Source organism: Culex quinquefasciatus, chromosome 3 (genome assembly GCF_015732765.1).
Source record: "Culex quinquefasciatus strain JHB chromosome 3, VPISU_Cqui_1.0_pri_paternal, whole genome shotgun sequence".
NCBI lineage: Eukaryota > Metazoa > Arthropoda > Insecta > Diptera > Culicidae > Culex > Culex quinquefasciatus.
Window position 1 is genome coordinate 90,452,174 of NC_051863.1, and position 18,028 is coordinate 90,470,201.

At 40.2% G+C, this 18,028-nt stretch overlaps 1 protein-coding gene and 1 pseudogene across 1 annotated transcript; one reads left to right on the top strand and one right to left on the bottom strand.

Moving 5' to 3' along the window:
• Positions 1-701: 701 nt before the first annotated feature.
• On the bottom strand, positions 702-1,493 carry LOC6049683 (transcriptional activator cubitus interruptus). The gene is made up of 2 exons (XM_038260958.1): positions 1,260-1,493; positions 702-1,013 (listed from the first exon to the last, which is right to left on the bottom strand). Exons 1-2 carry the CDS (start codon positions 1,491-1,493, stop codon positions 702-704), a joined length of 546 nt encoding a protein of 181 aa, XP_038116886.1.
• Positions 1,494-14,109: 12,616 nt separating this feature from the next.
• On the top strand, positions 14,110-14,671 carry LOC6049685 (annotated as a pseudogene).
• Positions 14,672-18,028: the final 3,357 nt, after the last annotated feature.

Below are 18,028 nucleotides of genomic sequence, written 5' to 3' on the forward strand. Positions count from 1 at the left end.
TATTGTTAAATAGAAATTAAAGAATGACTTAAAAAATGGGATGATAAGCAATAAGCAATAAGAAAACAAGAAAATGAAGAAGGAGAACTTTGCATTAGTGTGAGTGCATGACTCCGTGCCACTAAAACCAAAACAATAACAAACGAACAATGGACCGTGCCAGGAAAAGCAAAACATAAACAATGTCAGTGGCAGTGGAGTGAGAAAGTCAGAGATAACGATTTTGACAACCGCACTACTACACACTCAATCGCGAGTACCTTAGGTAGAAAGCAATGCTCTACACGCTTACCAAATAAAACCAAAAAATGGTAATTATCATGATTTTGGAGTTCAACTCGAATAACACTTTTTTTGGTAAAGTGGGTCGAACTGGCAAAATCATGATTTTCATGATTTGCCGAGTTCGAGCATGGGGAAATATTTCATAGGTTCGGATGTTGCCTATCTTCGGGCGTTTTTTGAAATTTCGTTTGGAATTATGTTGAAATTAAATTTTAGTTACAAAAAAGGATCGAAAATTGTTTTATTTTTTATGTTTATAAATACAATACTTCATAATTGTAATCTAAACCTAGTTCTTGGAAATTGTAAAAAAAAACGGTTTTCAACCCGGAATAATCATCAAACAAAAATCAACACACTTCCAACAGGGCACGCAGATTTTCCGGTTTGGCGGGGACTTCATCATCATCGTTGCACTACGGCGGCGGAGTTTGCAAACCTCCCAAATCCGTCATCTGACTGTTGTTCTTGGCGAGGGGCAATGACGGAGTCGTGCCCGGTTCCATCTTGAGATTGATTATTTGCCGGTTAAGCCCGACGAGCCCAAAGTGGCGCTGGATCTTGATCTCGAGGATGTTGGATAGCGGATTACTCATCAGAGAACCCTTGTAGTTAATGCGGTTCTTGAACCGATTCCGAGGAATTCCGGTAGTACGAGCACCAGCTGTCACTGCGGCCGGACCATCGAGGTCAACAATTTCCCGAAGGGCGTATGGTAGATCGGTGACCTGAAATTGAAGAAACCATGAGTTAGACAAGCTCAATACGTCGCGTCACGGGGACATATATTTGGTACACGTTTACCGTGGGACTTGTCTGCTGAGCATGGCTAGCGCTGTCCACCTGTTGTCGTATCACTGGTTAGATGAGGAGGTTGGCTGTTCCTGCTTCTTGCTAGAGGGATCGGTGATTTTCTGGAAATAGGGATTTCAACGTTAGTATTGACCGGAAGATCCACTGAAGAAGCTTCTTACCTGTGACTTGGTCAAAGAATGTCCCGGATGCAGCGGATGGTTCGAAGAGAACATGCTGGCTTTAGGCGGTTGATGTCCGGGTAGACCCGCAGCAAGCCATGGAGGCATGGCCGCGTGAACTCCAATCGCCGGTCCCAGCGCACTAGCCGACAGATGTCCGTAAGAGCCGCTGGTACTGCTGCTACGGAAAGCGTTCACCAGCGAGGCCAACGGGTTCGGCGAGTACCGAAACATGGAGCTATCGTTTAACAAGTCCGAGTATGGCGAGGAAGACAAGGCTCGCTTGAGGCGTACCCTGGCTCATATGCTTCCGCCACGTCACGGATCATACCAGCAATTGATAATCGATGTACTTGATCCTGGAGTTCTGCTCCGGTTGTCTGGTTTAGTAAGAGACAGTGGTGCCATCGAGGACCGGGTTGTCTAGATCGGGCGCGGCCGCCGTGTCGAAGAGCTCGCGGATGTTTTCTTACGGTGTTTACTTTTGTCCTGTTTGGCGCTGAGCAGTCGTTGCCGACGAATTCAGCGCAAAAGCACAGCTTGTTGGCCTTGGACAGTACTTCGTCGACCGGATAAGCACATGTTCCGGAAGTCCTTTTTCGCCTAGCATCTGCAGCTCCAGTATTATCAAGTTGACTTCGGTTGCAAACAGTGGATCGTCCGCTAACAGCAGCTCGTCCTTCAGTGGCAAAGGTTCCGCCGGATCTCGAGAGATGATGTAAAATAGTAGAAAGTTAATTTCAGATAGGTTTAGCAAAGACTAAATTCTATCGTAACCATTTTGGTGGTCAAATCCACGTCCGAAGTGCGTACTGGACCGATCGCGCATCTTGGTTACGGTAAAATCTGTTGCAGATGGTGATAAATACAGTACGGAAGTATGGAATGCTTCGTCCAATTTTGTCGCACACCATGGGCCAGGAATTCCGGTTCGAGGAAGGCTAATCCGTGCCTATAATACTTCAGATCCTTATTTTGGGTTTGGGCAATGTTTTGCGTTAGGAACCCGTACATCGGTGGACTGCCAATTAAGGCAGTCAATCCGTCCACCGGTGGACGGATTCCTCCTGCAAAACATTGCATAGAACTTCGTCCACCGGTGGACGGATTCCTCCTGCAAATCATTGCCCAGAAATCCGTCCACCCGTGGACCAGTTCCTCTTGCCAACTTTGGCAGGAATTCAGTCCACCGGTGGACACATTCCTCCTGCAAAAAATTGTCCAGAACTCCGTCCACCGGTGAACGGATTCCTTCTACAAACTTTTCTCAGAAATCCGTCCACCGGTGGACCAGTTCCTCTTGCCAACATTGACAGGCAATCCGTCCACCGGTGGACGGATTCCTTCTACAAACATTGACCAGAAATCCGTCCACCGGTGGATCAATTCCTCTTGCTAACTTTGGCAGGGAATCCGTCCACCGGTGGACACATTCCTCCTGCAAAACATTGCCCTGAACTCCGTCCACCGGTGGACGGATTCCTCCTACAAAACATTGCCCAGAAATCCGTCCACCGGTGGACCAGTTCCTCTAGCCAACTTTGGCAGGAATTCCGTTCACCGGTGGACGGATTCCTTCTCCATCAGTGGACCAGTTCCTCTTGCCAACTTTGGCAGGAATTCAGTCCACCGGTGGATACATTCCTCCTGCAAAAAATCGTCCAGAACTCCGTCCACCGGTGGACGGATTCCTCCTACAAAACATTGCCCAGAAATCCGTCCACCGGTGGACCAGTTCCTCTTGCCAACTTTGGCAGGAATTCCGTTCACCGGTGGACGGATTCCTCTCCATCAGTGGACCAGTTCCTCTTGCCAACTTTGGCAGGAATTCAGTCCACCGGTGGATACATTCCTCCTGCAAAAAATCGTCCAGAACTCCGTCCACCGGTGGACGGATTCCTCCTACAAAACATTGCCCAGAAATCCGTCCACCGGTGGACCAGTTCCTCTTGCCAACTTTGGCAGGAATTCCGTTCACCGGTGGACGGATTCCTTCTCCATCAGTGGACCAGTTCCTCTTGCCAACTTTGGCAGGAATTCAGTCCACCGGTGGATACATTCCTCCTGCAAAAAATCGTCCAGAACTCCGTCCACCGGTGGACGGATTCCTTCTACAAACATTTCTCAGAAATCCGTCCACCGGTGGACCAGTTCCTCTTGCCAACTTTGGCAGGAATTCCGTCCACTGGTGGACGGATTCCTTCTCCATCGGTGGACCAGTTCCTCTTGCCAACTTTGGCAGGAATTCCGTCCACCGGTGGACACATTCCTCCTGCAAAAAGTTGTCCAGAACTCCGTCCACCGGTGGACGGATTCCTTCTACAAATATTTTTCAGAAATCCGTCCACCGGTGGACCAGTTCCTCTTGCCAACATTGACAGGCAATCCGTCCACCGGTGGACGGATTGCTTCTACAAACATTGCCCAGAAATCCGTCCTCCGGTGGACCAATTCCTCTTGCTAACTTTGGCAGGGAATCCGTCCACCGGTGGACACATTCCGCCTGCAAAACATTGTCCTACAAAACATTGCCCAGAAATCCGTCCACCGGTGGACCAGTTCAGAATTCACTTACCTGTTCCAATGGTTCCAATCCGATCCATCTCTACCAGAAAACTTTACAGAAATGTCAAAATGAAATGATGAAAGGTTTCAAAAAGTTTGCAAAAATTTCGCTAAGTCCAAAATCGCACTTTTGGGAGTTCGCATAACTGAACTCGTTTTTTGGCGATTTTTACCATTTTTCGAGTTCGCGAAATCACACTTTTTTGAGTTCGTTTAAGCGAACTGTCAAAAGTGCGATTTCTGAACTTCCAAAAGTGCGATTTTCAGTAACCGTGTAGTAGTGCGAAACTTTCTATTCTTCTTCTTTATCACTATTTTTTCAAACTGCATCGGTTCTTCCTTCAATAAATTTTCAATACACTCAAAAAGCTCAAACGATCTCACACCACTGCGCAAAAGCTCACTCTCAGCAAAACAGAGCCGAAGCTATCATTGACTTGTTGTCAAATTGCCAACTCGAAGGAACGGTGGAAATGAAACGTAGTGAAAAAGCTACGCGTAAATAAAAACAAACATCACTTGTTGCTAAGAGAAAATTCAAGGAATGTCTTTTAAAACAGCAAACAAAGCTGAAAAACACTTCTATCGGAGAACGCGCGTCACTAATTATATCTTCACAACATCTCCAGCACTACAGAATGACAAAATACACGAAAATTCACTACAAATCCCGGAGCACCCGCGACGATCGACCTATAAGAAGTTTGTCTACCATATAATCTGTTTTCAAATTTGTTTTGTTAATAGATAAAAATGTACACGGAGACCGTGCCCAGTAGCGTGGTTCACGTTTCTATGAAAAGACAAAGTTGTTATTTTGTCTTGCATCAACCGGAATTTCGTTCTTTTATGTCCCAGAGCACTCCTGAAAATTTGAGCCCATTTGGTAAGGTCTAGGAGCTCCAGTTTTAATTTGAAATTTATGGGATTTTGATTTATTTTCCATGGGAAACTATCTTTTTCCTTTTATTCGTTTTTTTAATAAATCGATGAAATGACTTGATTCTTATAGTAGGAGATAGGTTTTGAACTGGGAACAACTTTGTAGAACATACCAACATGCTAGGAAGTGACCCTTTAAAGATACAGATACTTTTAGATGGTGGCTGGCCCTTCAAAAGCCACCATCTAAAAGTATCTGTATCTTTAAAGGGTCACTTCCTAGCATGTTGGTATGTTCTACAAAGTTGTTCCCAGTTCAAAACCTATCTCCTACTATAAGAATCAAGTCATTTCATCGATTTATAAAAAAATCCTAATACAATGTAAAAGATAGTTTCCCATGGAAAATAAATCAAAATCCCATATAAATTTCAAATTAAAACTGGAGCTCCTAGACCTTACCAAATGGGCTCAAATTTACAGGAGTGCTTCTGGGGACATAAAAGAACGAAATTCCGGTTGATGCAAGACAAAATAACAACTTTGTCTTTTCATAGAAACGTGAACCACGCTAGTGCTCAGACATTTTAACAATTAAAATTGTTGATTTTACTTTCGTTAATTTTAACAAAAACGTACTTGTTACTGCCAATATTCCGTTAAAATAACTAAAATTTAGCATTAATTTAATAACCTGTTTGTTGAAAATGCTAGAGGCAAAAAGCTAACAGTTATCCCGAACTAGAATGAACGTGCTCGACTGTTAGCTTTGGTTTTAGGAAAATCAAAAATTTTGTTGTTTGAATATAATTTACATTTGGTTGAATATTTAAAAGATGAACTTGGGTTTGTTTACGTCTGTCATTTGAAGTCAGGATTCGAACGAGAGCGGTCGATTTGTTGAGTTTGTGTTGTTAATTATGAAGTGAGAGGATGTGAAAGGTGAAAATTACACTATTTAGCTAATGTTGAAGTGGCACATCAAAGTGTTGCAACTGGGGAGGTGGAATTGATGAGTAGGTTTGTTGATAATTTCTTTGCAGGCGATAAACTATGAAGAGCAAGAGGACGATTTGCCATGAGGACCTCCAATGCGAGTGAGTTGAAGATGTTAGAAGAATGTTTGATGGGACGAGAGGGCAATAGAAGGGAAATGCGGGCCGACTCTTCACGGATAGAGCAGCCCGGGCAAATATAAAAAAATATATATATATAAAATATATAAAAGAAGATAATTATTATCTTGAAAGTTTTGTTGCAATACGACTGCTCAATAAACTGGTAAGTAAAACTCAAAATATTTTTTCCAGGAATCGGAGTACGTTGAATAAATTGAATCAAATGCAATGAAAGTTTGTTGCCAAAAGTAATTGTTAAATTAATGCAACTTTGGTAAGTAGCATTATTGATATTTCTTCTTTCCTCAATATAATTTCATTTATTTACGTTCCTTTTTTTCAGTTTATAGCCGAAATTAAGAATTTTGTATTAAATTACTAATACATTTCACATGTCTATTTGCAGCAAAAGGTTCACTTTAGTGAAAATTCTGTTTCCAACCACAAGAAAAATAACTAAACCTGAGACCATTGTAGATGATGATGACTTATCGGATGATTTCACAGTAATGGTAAGTGAATACAACACTTAATTTTATACAACATAATAAAAATATAAGCTTAAAACTTGGTGAAAATTTTGCTCGATTTCTATTTTTCAGGAATTCATGTTAAATTAAACATCTTTTTTAAATATGTTTAACAAAATTTGTAATATGCTTTTTCATTATTTTTAGTTTTATGCAACGTAATTTTTTAAAACATTAATCAAACTTTACATGTTTTATAACAACAGTTAAAAAAGTTTTGTTTTGATGCTTTTAACAGTAACTTAACAACTTCATGCACAAAAAAACAAATTAGTACAAAACGTTAAATTTTTAGGCAGAATAAATGCGAAAATAAAAACACTCAGCATTAATTTGTGAAGCATTATTACAAAATTTTCGGCAAATTCAATATTAATATTGCTAACAACAGCTAATTATTGACTACATGTACGAATATTTTTCTGAATTCAAGTAAGACAATAGTTAAAATATAGCTAGAAATTCGGCCCAGCCTATATCGTTAGATGATTAAAAAAAATATATATCAACACTTACATAAATTATGTCTAATTAAGAAATGTTTTGTTATAAAATACTAATAATTTGCTGCATGAAAAAATATTTCGGTTGATACAACGAAAAAAAAAATGTTGAAAAAAAGTTGAAAAACATTTCCCAGCCAGTCTTCAAAAGAATATTCCACAATATTTCAGCTGAAAACAAGAAATTTTTAGTTAATTTTCTGAAAAAAATATTCTGGCAGTCGACTGCTAGAATTTTTTTCGGCCATTTAACCAACAAAAATGGCAATTCCAAGTATTTTTAGTTAATTTTAATTATCGGTGGTCAGCAATTTCGGGTTAACAAAATCAACAATCAATTGTTGAAAAAAGCTGTGTAAAATTAACCCATACTTTTAGTTAAATTAACCAAGATTTTCTTAGATTTGCCCCGGCCGGTCTCTCCGTGTATCAACCTTTAACATTTTTGCCGATTTACATGTATGTAACCTCTTAATTGGTAAAATATATTTGTATGCATTTTAACTTCACAACTGCAATAATACAGTAGCTTTTGAACGGCTCGAGCGGTTTAGGCTTTCAGGATTTTTGTGATATTTACTTGTAGAGTCAAAACAGATCAGTAAACTTCACTTATTTGTATATTACACTTTTTAACGATTACATTTTTGCGGTAACACTCTCAACTTTTACGCGCACGATCACATCACTCAACTTTTGTTGCTAATTTCATTAAGACCTTTGTCGAGCCAATTCTCTACGTTGAAGCCAGACTTGTCCTCCAGACCTCTTCGCCGAGCCATGCCAGACCCGAACTCCTAAGTCCCGGGTGGACTCTTCACGGCGGCTAAGTCCCGGCGGACTCTTCACAGCGGCTAAGTCCCGGCGGACTGCGGCCTCCACCGCTAAGTTCGGCTGGACTGGGGCCTCTGCTACTGGTGGCTGCTGGCGGGTCCGGCTGGTCTGGGGCTTCTTCAGGATCTGGAACTGGACTGGGCTTGAACTGGCTGGAACTGATTGAACTAACTGCCCTCCTCAAGAATTTTGGGGTTTTCATAGTCAGTCCCCGAAAACTCTACTAAATTTTGTTCTGCTAAAAGTGGTCCGTTTCGATGAGAAGCATCGATGAACCTCATGAATTAAATTATGCAGACCTCTGCAATTCTTCATGACTTTCCGTATGGTGTAGTGAGTACACCTCAAAATCGGAAGTCATGGATTCGAACAATTGTCGTGAAACTTTAAATTATGTTATTGGAATATCAAAATTATGTTCCTCAAACATTCTCAAAAATGTTGGTCAATAATGAGAAGGTCGAATTCTCCATTGAACAAACATGCCAATGAATTTGGTTAAGCCACACCCTCAATTTCCCTGTGTAATAACATCGCACATTCATAATTGAAAGCTTAACCATTTTTTCAATTGCCTAACAATTGGCGAAATTTAATAAAGGGCTTTTCACGTGAGGATGACTCATGATCCACACCTGTACATAAGCTTAATTATTTGTCGCGCAACGCGAGTCGACGGGTAAAATTATTTATGCTTGCGTAAGCGCGCATGGTCAGAACTGTGGTGAGGATCGAAAAATGGACAAATTTAATAATTTAAATTTGAGGTCGCTGCACTTTACATACCATGTGATAATGCCTCCATCATTTTTATCACGTCTTCAAATTGTTGTCTGTACATAAGTCCAAGACATCAGCCGAAAAAATTCTAGCTGTCGACTGCTAGAATATTTTTTCAGAAAATTAACTAAAAATTTCTTGTTTTCAGCTGAAATATTGTGGAATATTCTGTTAAAAATGGCTGGGAAATATTTTTCAACAATTTTTTTCGTTGTATCAACCGAAATATTTTTGAATGCAGCAAATTATTAGTGGTTTATAACAAAACATTTCTTAATTAGACATAATTTATGTAAGTGTTGATATATATTTTAAATTTAATTATCTAACGATACAGGCTGGGCTGAATTTCTAGCTATATTTTAACTAATGTCTTACTTGAATACAGAAAAATATTTGTACATGTAGTCAATAACTAGCAGCTGTTAGCAATATTTTATTGAATTTGCAGTAAATTTTGTAATAATGCCTCACAAATTAATGATGAATGTTTTTATATTCGCATTTAATCTGCCTAAAAATTAACGTTTTGTACTACTTTGTTTTTTGCATGAAGTTGTTAAATTACTGTTTAAAAGCATCAAAACAAAACTTTTTTTAACTGTTGTTATAAAACCTGTAAAGTTTAATTAATGTTTTATAAAATTACGTTGCATTAAACTAAAAAATAATAAAAAAGTATTACAAATTTTGTTAAACATATTTAAAAAAGATGTTTAATTTCTCGTGAATTCCTTAAAAATAGAAACCGAGCAAAATTTTCACCAAGTTTTAAGCTTATATTTTTATTATGTTGTATAAAATTAAGTGTTGCATTCATTGTGAAATCTTCCGATAAGTCATCATCATCTACAATGGTCTCAGGTTTAGTTATTTTTCTTGTGGTTGGACACAGAATTTTCACTAAGTGAACCTTTTGCTGCAAATAGACATGGGAGATGTATTAGTAATTTAATACAAAATTCTTAATTTCGGCTATAAACTGAAAAAGAAACGTAAATAAATGTAATTATATTGAGGAAAGAAGAAATATCAATAATGCTACTCACCAAGCTTGCATTAATTTAACAATTAGTTTTGGCAACAAACTATCATTGCATTTGATTCAATTTATTCAACGTACTCCGATTCCTGAAAAAAATATTTAAAGTTTTACTTACCAGTTTATTGAGCAGACGTATTGCAACAGAACTTTCAAGATAATAATTATCTTCTTTTATATATTTTACATATTTTTATTTTATTATATTTTACTTCATCTCTATTTTTTATGTTGTCATGTGTACGCATTTCTATGTAATTTATAATTGATGATTCTGAAAAAAAGAATGGTTCATTAAGATTTTATCCGTCGTGAGCACGAAGATTTTTAATGATTCAGTTTTCTAATAAAAATCACATTAGATAAATTATTGTGCAAAAATAAACCCATACTTACTTGGATTAACCAACATTTTGTTAAATTTGCCCGGGCTGCTCTATCCGTGAAGAGTCGGCCCACATTTCCTTCTATTGCCCTCTCTTTCCATCAAACATTCTTATAACGTGTTCAACTCACTCGCATTAGAGGTCCTCATGGCGAAGGTCGTCCTCTTGCTCTTCATAGTTTATGCAAAGAAATCATCAACAAACCTACTCACCAATTCCACCTCCCCAGTTGCAACACTTTGATTTGCCACTTCAACATTAGCTAAATAGTGTAATTTTCACCTTTCACATCCTCTAACAACACAAACTCAACAAATCGACCGCTCTCGTTCGAAGCCTGACTTCAAATGACAGACGTAAACAAACCCAAGTGTATCTTTTAAATATTCAACCTAATGTAAATTATATTCAAACAACAAAATTTTTGATTTTCCTAAAACCAAAGCTAACAGTCGAGCACGTTCATTCGAGTTCGGGAAATCTGTTAGCTTTTTGCCTTTAGCATTTTCAACAAACAGGTTATTAAATTATTACTGAATTTTGGTTAATTAAACTGAAAATTGACAGTAACAAGTACGTTTTTGTTAAAATTAACGAAAGTAAAATCAACAATTTTAATTGTTAAAATTTCTGGGCACAGTCTCTCCGTGAAATAACAAGACGCGTCTTTTCATGCCCAAGCAAAACACACGACTGATTTATTTCTCGTTTTCTCACGCACACATTCTCAACTTCTCTCTCGGCTGACCTGCTCTCTCATTACGCTACATGAACGCTCTCTCTTCTCACTCTCTCTCTCTCTCTGCCACACTCATTCACTACATCCTCGTTCTTTCCTACTGAGCAATTCTCTACGAAATCGGTCTTTTTCTTCAATTTTAATTTTTGTATTTTTAATCCGACTGAAACTTTTTGGTGCTTTCGGTATGCCCAAAGAAGCCATTTTGCATCATTAGTTTGTCCATATAATTTTCCATACAAATTTGGCAGCTGTCCATACAAAAATGATGTATGAAAATTCAAAAATCTGTATCTTATCTTTTGAAGGAATTTTTGATCGATTTGGTGTCTTCGGCAAAGTTGTAGGTATGAGAAAAGGACTACACTGGAAAAAATGATACACGGTAAAAAAATTTGGTGATTTTTTTATTTAACTTTTTATCACTAAAACTTGATTTGCAAAAAAACACTATTTTTATTTTTTTATTTTTTGATATGTTTTAGAGGACATAAAATGCCAACTTTTCAGAAATTTCCAGGTTGTGCAAAAAATCATTGACCGAGTTATGAATTTTTTAATCAATACTGATTTTTTCAAAAAATCGAAATATTTGTCGCAAAATTTTTTCAACTTTATTTTTGATGTAAAATCAAATTTGCAATCAAAAAGTACTTTACTGAAATTTTGATAAAGTGCACCGTTTTCAAGTTAAATCCATATTTAGGTGACTTTTTTAAAAATAGTCGCAGTTTTTCATTTTTTTTTTTCGAGAAAGTGGTGGAAGATTCTGGAATCATTGAAAAGAGGTTCGCGTCGAGGCCTTGGAAGTTGGGCCATCAGTCGTGTGGTGTTCGTCGGGGGATCAGTGTGTGATGTCGCGCGCGAGAATCCGCAAGAAAGTGGTGGAAGATTCTGGAATCATTGAAAAAGGCATTCTCGTTGTCGTGTGTATGTTGAATTTCTGCAGTTGAGCCGGTTGCTCGCGTTCCGGACGGGGTAAATTCGTAGTGAAGTTTGCTGTGAATAAATCGTGCGCGAAGAACTCAACGAAGTTTTTAGAATTAATTGAAACAGTTGGGTATATGAACACTATTTGAGGTTTACATGAAGTAAACATTACGCGAGTGAAGAATTGATAAGTCCTTCTTATAGCGTCGTAACTCGGGAGGCATCGATTATGTTTTACTTTCTATTCATATCATCTACTTAGATTGAATCCTGATCTATTTTCGATTGCACGTAAATCGTTAATTATAATTACATTTCGTTTTGAAAGACCTTCCCATAGCATCGATGCTCGGATGGCACGCCGGCGGTTTGAAGTAAAAATACGTGAATGATAAGTCCTTCTCACAGCGCCGTAGCTCAGAAGGCAACGATTATGATTCACATTCTGGTCATATCATCTACCAAGATGAATCCTGACCTTCCCTTTCCTTCCCCTACTAACACAATTCCCCACTTCCCGTGATGCTTGAAGGAGATGCTGTGGATTCAACGGTCTGGCAGCGGACAAACTCTGTGTCTGATGAGTCTGCAACTTCAACTATCGGACTAACATTCCTACCTTTGTTGAACTGCATCCCTTGGGGGCGCCGGTATTGACTAAAAGCAGAGATACAGTGAGGATGATTAGCTCCCACTATTCATCTGTTGGTTCATTGTGTAACTTCTGCTGATCCGTCAATAACGGAGTAGCAGCTCATTGGCAGTCAACCATGCTCATGCTCATGCTCATGCTCAATAGTCGCAGTTTTTCATTTTTAAATTAGTGCACATGTTTGCACACTTTTGGAAAAAATATTTTTAAAAAGCTGAGAAAATTCTCTATATTTTGCTTCTTTGGACTTTGTTGATACGACCTTCAGTTGCTGAGATATTGCAATGCAAAGGTTTAAAAACAGGAAAATTGATGTTTTCTAAGTCTCACCCAAACAGCCCACCATTTTTAATGTCGATATCTCAGCAACTAATGGTCCGATTTTCAATGTTAATATATGAAACATTTGTGAAATTTTCCGATCTATTCGAAAACATTATTTTCAAAATTTTCAAATCTAGACTAACATTTCAAAAGGGCCAAACATTGAATATTACGACAACTTGAAAAGCTATCGTGTAATTAATTGATTGAATAATACACCTGGAAATATACCCTACAATCTTCCAAGAAATATTATTAGGAGCTCTGATTCAAGTCGTTTAGGTTACAAGCCTATCGTTTCTTAAATCATCACTTCAAAAAGATTGAAAATTTAAACAATTCCTTCAAAATTCCTAAAATTCTTTTGCTTCATCTTCCCTGAATCCAATCATAACCTTAAATTTAAGTTTTGCAAGTGATGCCTATCGATTCTTAAAAAATCACTTTAACCAAGGGGTAGGACAGAGAGTAACCGAGTGACTCAATTTCTCAAAATGACTCAATGTTACTCAAAGTTACTCAATTTGCCTCCTGAAATTTTGTATAGCCTGGTTACGGAATTTTCGAATCGTAACTTTGACAGTTAGCTGTGTATACAAACAAAAAGTGATGCTGAAGGTTCAAAAGGTAAGTCAACTACTTGAGTAAGATTCCGGGAATAATTATTATTACAGGTGCGGACAATCTCGGATTACATCTAGTTGTCCAGTGGGAGTAGATTCCTGCAAAAGGGCAAATGTTATCATTCTCAGGTCCGCTGCACAACCAAATCGGTTCCCACGGCTAAACTTTTGCTCCTCAGTCGACGTCTTCAGGAAGTTAATCTCTTTGTTCATTCAATTTTTCAGAAACACCCTGGAAGCAGCCCCTTCAGGTCGGACACAGAATACGGAAACAACATGTTCAACTCCCGGATTTATCCCCGTGTCCACGTCGTCTTGACCGCTGACGTCGGAACGGTCTCTGCTACAGGTCATTCACCACCCCACCGGCCGCGGATTTTTAGTGTGGGTGATATCGGGCTCCGTTGCAAAGTTGGAGGTTGAAGTTTGTCTGTGGTTGAAGGTCGTGGTCAATGTCAGAGGGTTCTGGAAAACCGCTTCTACGTGGACATGCCTTTCCCACGATACGATGCTGATCTAGCTGAAGCGGCTCATGAGCGACCTGAATTGGTTCAAAAGCAAAGAAGTGCCACCGCGAAAATACAACAAACAACGACTGTTTTCGATCTACAAGGAGCATAGAAAGTAATTCGAGTTGATCGACAAAGTGGACAAACGGATCATGGAACAGCTGGGCCAGGCTGAAATGGACCACACGCAGCGACAAGTAGTCTCGATCAGCCAGGACAGTTTTTACCGGGAGCTAACCTCCGCGGAGAAGGTCCGCCCCGAGAAGGGTCAGTTCAACTTTGACCATCCGGACGCGTTCAACGAGGAGTTGATGCTGAAAACTCTGCAGGGCGTGCTCCAAGGCAAGAAGGTCGAGATCAACGAGTACAACTACAGCACATGAAGAATTTGGTTGTGGTCGTAAAAGTAAGGACCTTCAGAGGGCGCTGAACCGTAACCCGGGACTGTAAGCTGCTTACCCCCGGAACGCTTAGAAAAACAATCTTCCGTTTGCATCTGCCCCTAAAGGACGTCAACAAAATCGGCGGTACGGGAACGGAAACCGGTGTGACCAAGCCCGGTTTCGCCCTGATCAACCTGACCACTGATGTCAAGTCCGTCGAAATGCACAAAGAAGCCCTGCCGGAGGCTGTGCCCGGAGACAACGTCAAGAACGTGCCCGTCAAGGAACTGCGTCGTGGATACGTCGCCGATGACTCGAAGTTTCACCGCCCAGGTCATCGTGCTGAACCACCCCGGTCAGATCTCTAACGGATACCCCGTGCTGGATTGCCACACCGTTCACATTGCTAGGGAGTTCAGCAAGATCAAGGAGAACATCTTTCGTCGTTCCGGCAAGTCCACCGAGGATCATCTAAAGTCCATCAAGTCTGGTGATGACGCTATCGTCTTCCTGGTCCCACCCAAGCCTCCAGCAGTCGATTTCCGGTTTGTCCTGCCGGTACTTGCGAGAAATCAGTTTTTGCCAAAAGATTCAAACAAAACAAATAAATAAAAGTGTTTATTTCTGCTTTTTGCTTAGTTTTTTTTTTTTTAATGCGGTTTCGATGCCTTTGGTCCGCAGAAAAAAAAAGGTTGGGTAAACAGTCTTGAAAGGCGCCGATGTCCTCCGAGTCCTCGTTCTGGATGAACGAGTGTGCTGTCCACGCCACTTCCAGGCCGATGTCACGCAACACCGACTTAACGTCGTGCGCAATCGAGGAATGATCGGTCAGGGCCTGGTTGAGCGCGTTCTCGGCGCCGTGGCTCAGGAATTTTACTGACCTCGTGGATTTTCATAATTTGGACGATCGTTTCGGCGATACCGATTTCGAAGAGCGTTTTTTTTTCACGCAGCGGAACGTGATCTCTGCAATGTCCACCAGCACCCTACACACCTTCAGATCATCCTCCTCCGGATGACAATCCGAAGACGTCCTGCAGCTGCTCGGCGCGAAATACCCAAAACACAATATTTCGTTCCGATTCCGGCTTGCATGAGATGCCGGATTTTTCTATGGAACTGGTCCTGCAAGGGGTAGGATCTTGGGTAGGATCCATGACAGCCTTGGGTAGGATCGACGCCGTAAATAGCTGCCAGCAATAAAACCGGAACGGGATCTTTTTTTCCGCTCCACGTTAGGGCTTAGTTTTGTGTCTGTCAAAATCAGTCGTCTCTCTCTGGTGCCAAATGTCAGTGTCAAAATTCGTTACGTCGTTTGGGAGGATTGAAAAACTTTGAGTGGCTCAATGTTACTCAAAATTATTCAAACTTTCTCAATATAACTCTCTGTCCTACCCCTTGACTTTAACAATATTGAAATCTGAAAACAATTTTCCAACTTCCCAAACATCGATAAAATTTACCTCTTATTAAATCTTCCCTCCGGGACCGTGGTGTAGGGGTAAGCGTGATTGCCTCTCACCCAGTCGGCCTGGGTTTGATCCCGGACGGTCCCGGTGGCAAATTTTGAGACGAGATTTGTCTGATCACGCTTCCGTCGGACAGGGAAGTAAATGTTGGTCCCGGTCTAACCTAGAGGTTAGGTCGTTAGCTCAATCCAGGTGTAGGAGTCGTCTCCCTGGGTCCTGTCTCGGTGGAGTCGCTGGTAGGCAGTTGGACTCACAATCCAAAGGTCGTCAGTTCGAATCCCGGGTGGATGGAAGCTAAGGTGTAAAAGAGGTTTGCAATTGCCTCAACAATCAAGCCTTCGGACACCTAGTTTCGAGTAGGAATCTCGCAATCGAGAACGCCAAGGCAATGCTGTAGAGCGAATAATTTGATTTTTGATTTTAAATCTTCCCTCAATTTCAATCATGAGCACGAATTTAAACCTGTCTATTCATAAATCATTTCTCAAAGATATAAAAAAAAGTCTTCCCAAACTTTTCCAACAATCGATAATATTTATGTATTAATAGATCTTCCCTGAATCCAATTATAAACTCAAATTTTAGTCGTGTAGGTTACAAGCCTATTGTCTGTTAAATCATCACTTCAGCTTGTTCAGCAATCGATAATATAACAATATACGAATTCCAATCATTGACGAGCCAAATTTTCCATGAATTTTGAATATTTCGGACACAAAAATAAGCTCTAAATTAGGTCGTGTAGGTTATGAGCCTATCGATTCTCAAAACCATAACTTTAACAATATTAAAAATCTGAAAATTCCATTCCTAACTTCTCCAACAATCGATAAAATTTATCTTTTAAAATCCAAACATGAGCTCAAATTTAAGCCGTGTAGGTTATAAGCCTATCGATTCTTAAATCATCACTTCAAAAGATTGAAACTTCGTTAAAAATTACATACTTTTCCAGCAATCGATTATATTTATCCTTTAATATAACTCTCCGAATATATTTTTAGGTAAAAAAATATATCATCTTCTATGCTCTACCCTCGCAGGGGATTCAAGCCCACAAACTCAAAAAATTACGCTCTACCCTCACAGGGGACTCAAGCTAAAAAAACTCCAGCAATCACGCTTTACCCTCTCAGGGGACTCAAGCTCTCTACCCTCTACCTCAGGGGACTCAAGCTCAAAACTCCAGCAAATACCTCTACCCTCACAGGGGACTCAAGCTAAAAAAGTCATCTTCCAGGCTCTACCCTCGCAGGGGACTCAAAGCTCAAAGCTTCATCTCCAGGCTCTAACCTCGCAGGGGACTCAAGCTCAAAAAATCATTTTCCATGCTCTACCCTCACAGGGGACTCAAGCTAAAAACTCCAAAAATCAAGCTCTACCCTCACAGGGACTCAAGCTCAAAAAGGCCAACAATCACGCTCTACCCTCACAGGGGACTCAAGCTCAAAAAAACTCAAAAATCACGCTCTACCCTCACAGGGGACTCTAGTTCAAAACTCCTACAATCACGCTCCACCTCACAGGGGACTCAAGCTCAAAACTCAAAATATCGCGCTCTACCCTCACAGGGGACTCAAGCTCAAAACTCCAACAATCACGCTCTACCCTCTCAGGGGACTCAAGCTCAAAGTTTTTATAATCACGCTCTACCCTCTCAGGGGACTCAAGCTCACAAACTCCAATAATAACGCTCTACCCTCTCAGGGGACTCAAGCTCAAAACTTAAAAATCACGCTCTACCCTCACAGGGGACTCAAGCTCAGAAAAACTCAAAAATCGCTCTACCTTCACAGGGGACTCAAGCTCAAAACTCCAGCAATCACGCTCTACCCTCTCAGGGACTCAAGCTCAAAACTCCAAAAATCACGCTCTACCCTCACAGGGGACTCAAGCTCAAAACTCCAAAAATCACGCTCTACCCTCACAGGAGACTCAAGCACAAAAAAACTCAAAAAATCACGCTCTACACAGCAAAAAATCAGATGGTAAAATCGCATGCAAAAGCATGCACATCACCTTCGTCAAAATAAACACTTAATATTACACACTGCATGTACAATTTTTGTAAACTCAAAAAAAAGTTGCAACCGACGGGATTCAAACCCAGCACCAACAGTAAGGACTGGCGCCTTAGCCCACTCGGCCATCAGACCGATGAAGAATGGAAAGGATGAACGCATATATCCGCTTGACAATTCGGTCAAGTAGGTTTCCCATACGAATGAGCTACATATTTCAGGGTGTAAAATCACATCAAATTGCATGAAATAATGCAATATTTATTTTACACCCTGGCCTTTTACACGCAGCTGGATTACTACTTTTTAGCTGTGTACCTTCACAGGGACTCAAGCTCACAAACTCCAAAAATCACGCTTTACCCTCACAGGGGACTCAAGCTCAAAACTCCAACAATCACGCTCTACCCTCTCAAGGGACTCAAGCTCACAAACTCCAACAATCACACTCTACCCTCTCCCAGGGACTCAAGCTCAAA

Excerpts from the sequence above, each read along its gene's own strand:
- LOC6049683 (XM_038260958.1), bottom strand. The coding sequence starts at position 1,493 with ATGTTTCGGTACTCGCCGAACCCGTTGGCCTCGCTGGTGAACGCTTTC. Across the intron at positions 1,014-1,259 it reads ATTCTTTGACCAAGTCACAG|GTCACCGATCTACCATACGC; the intron begins GTAAGAAGCTTC and ends CTTCAATTTCAG.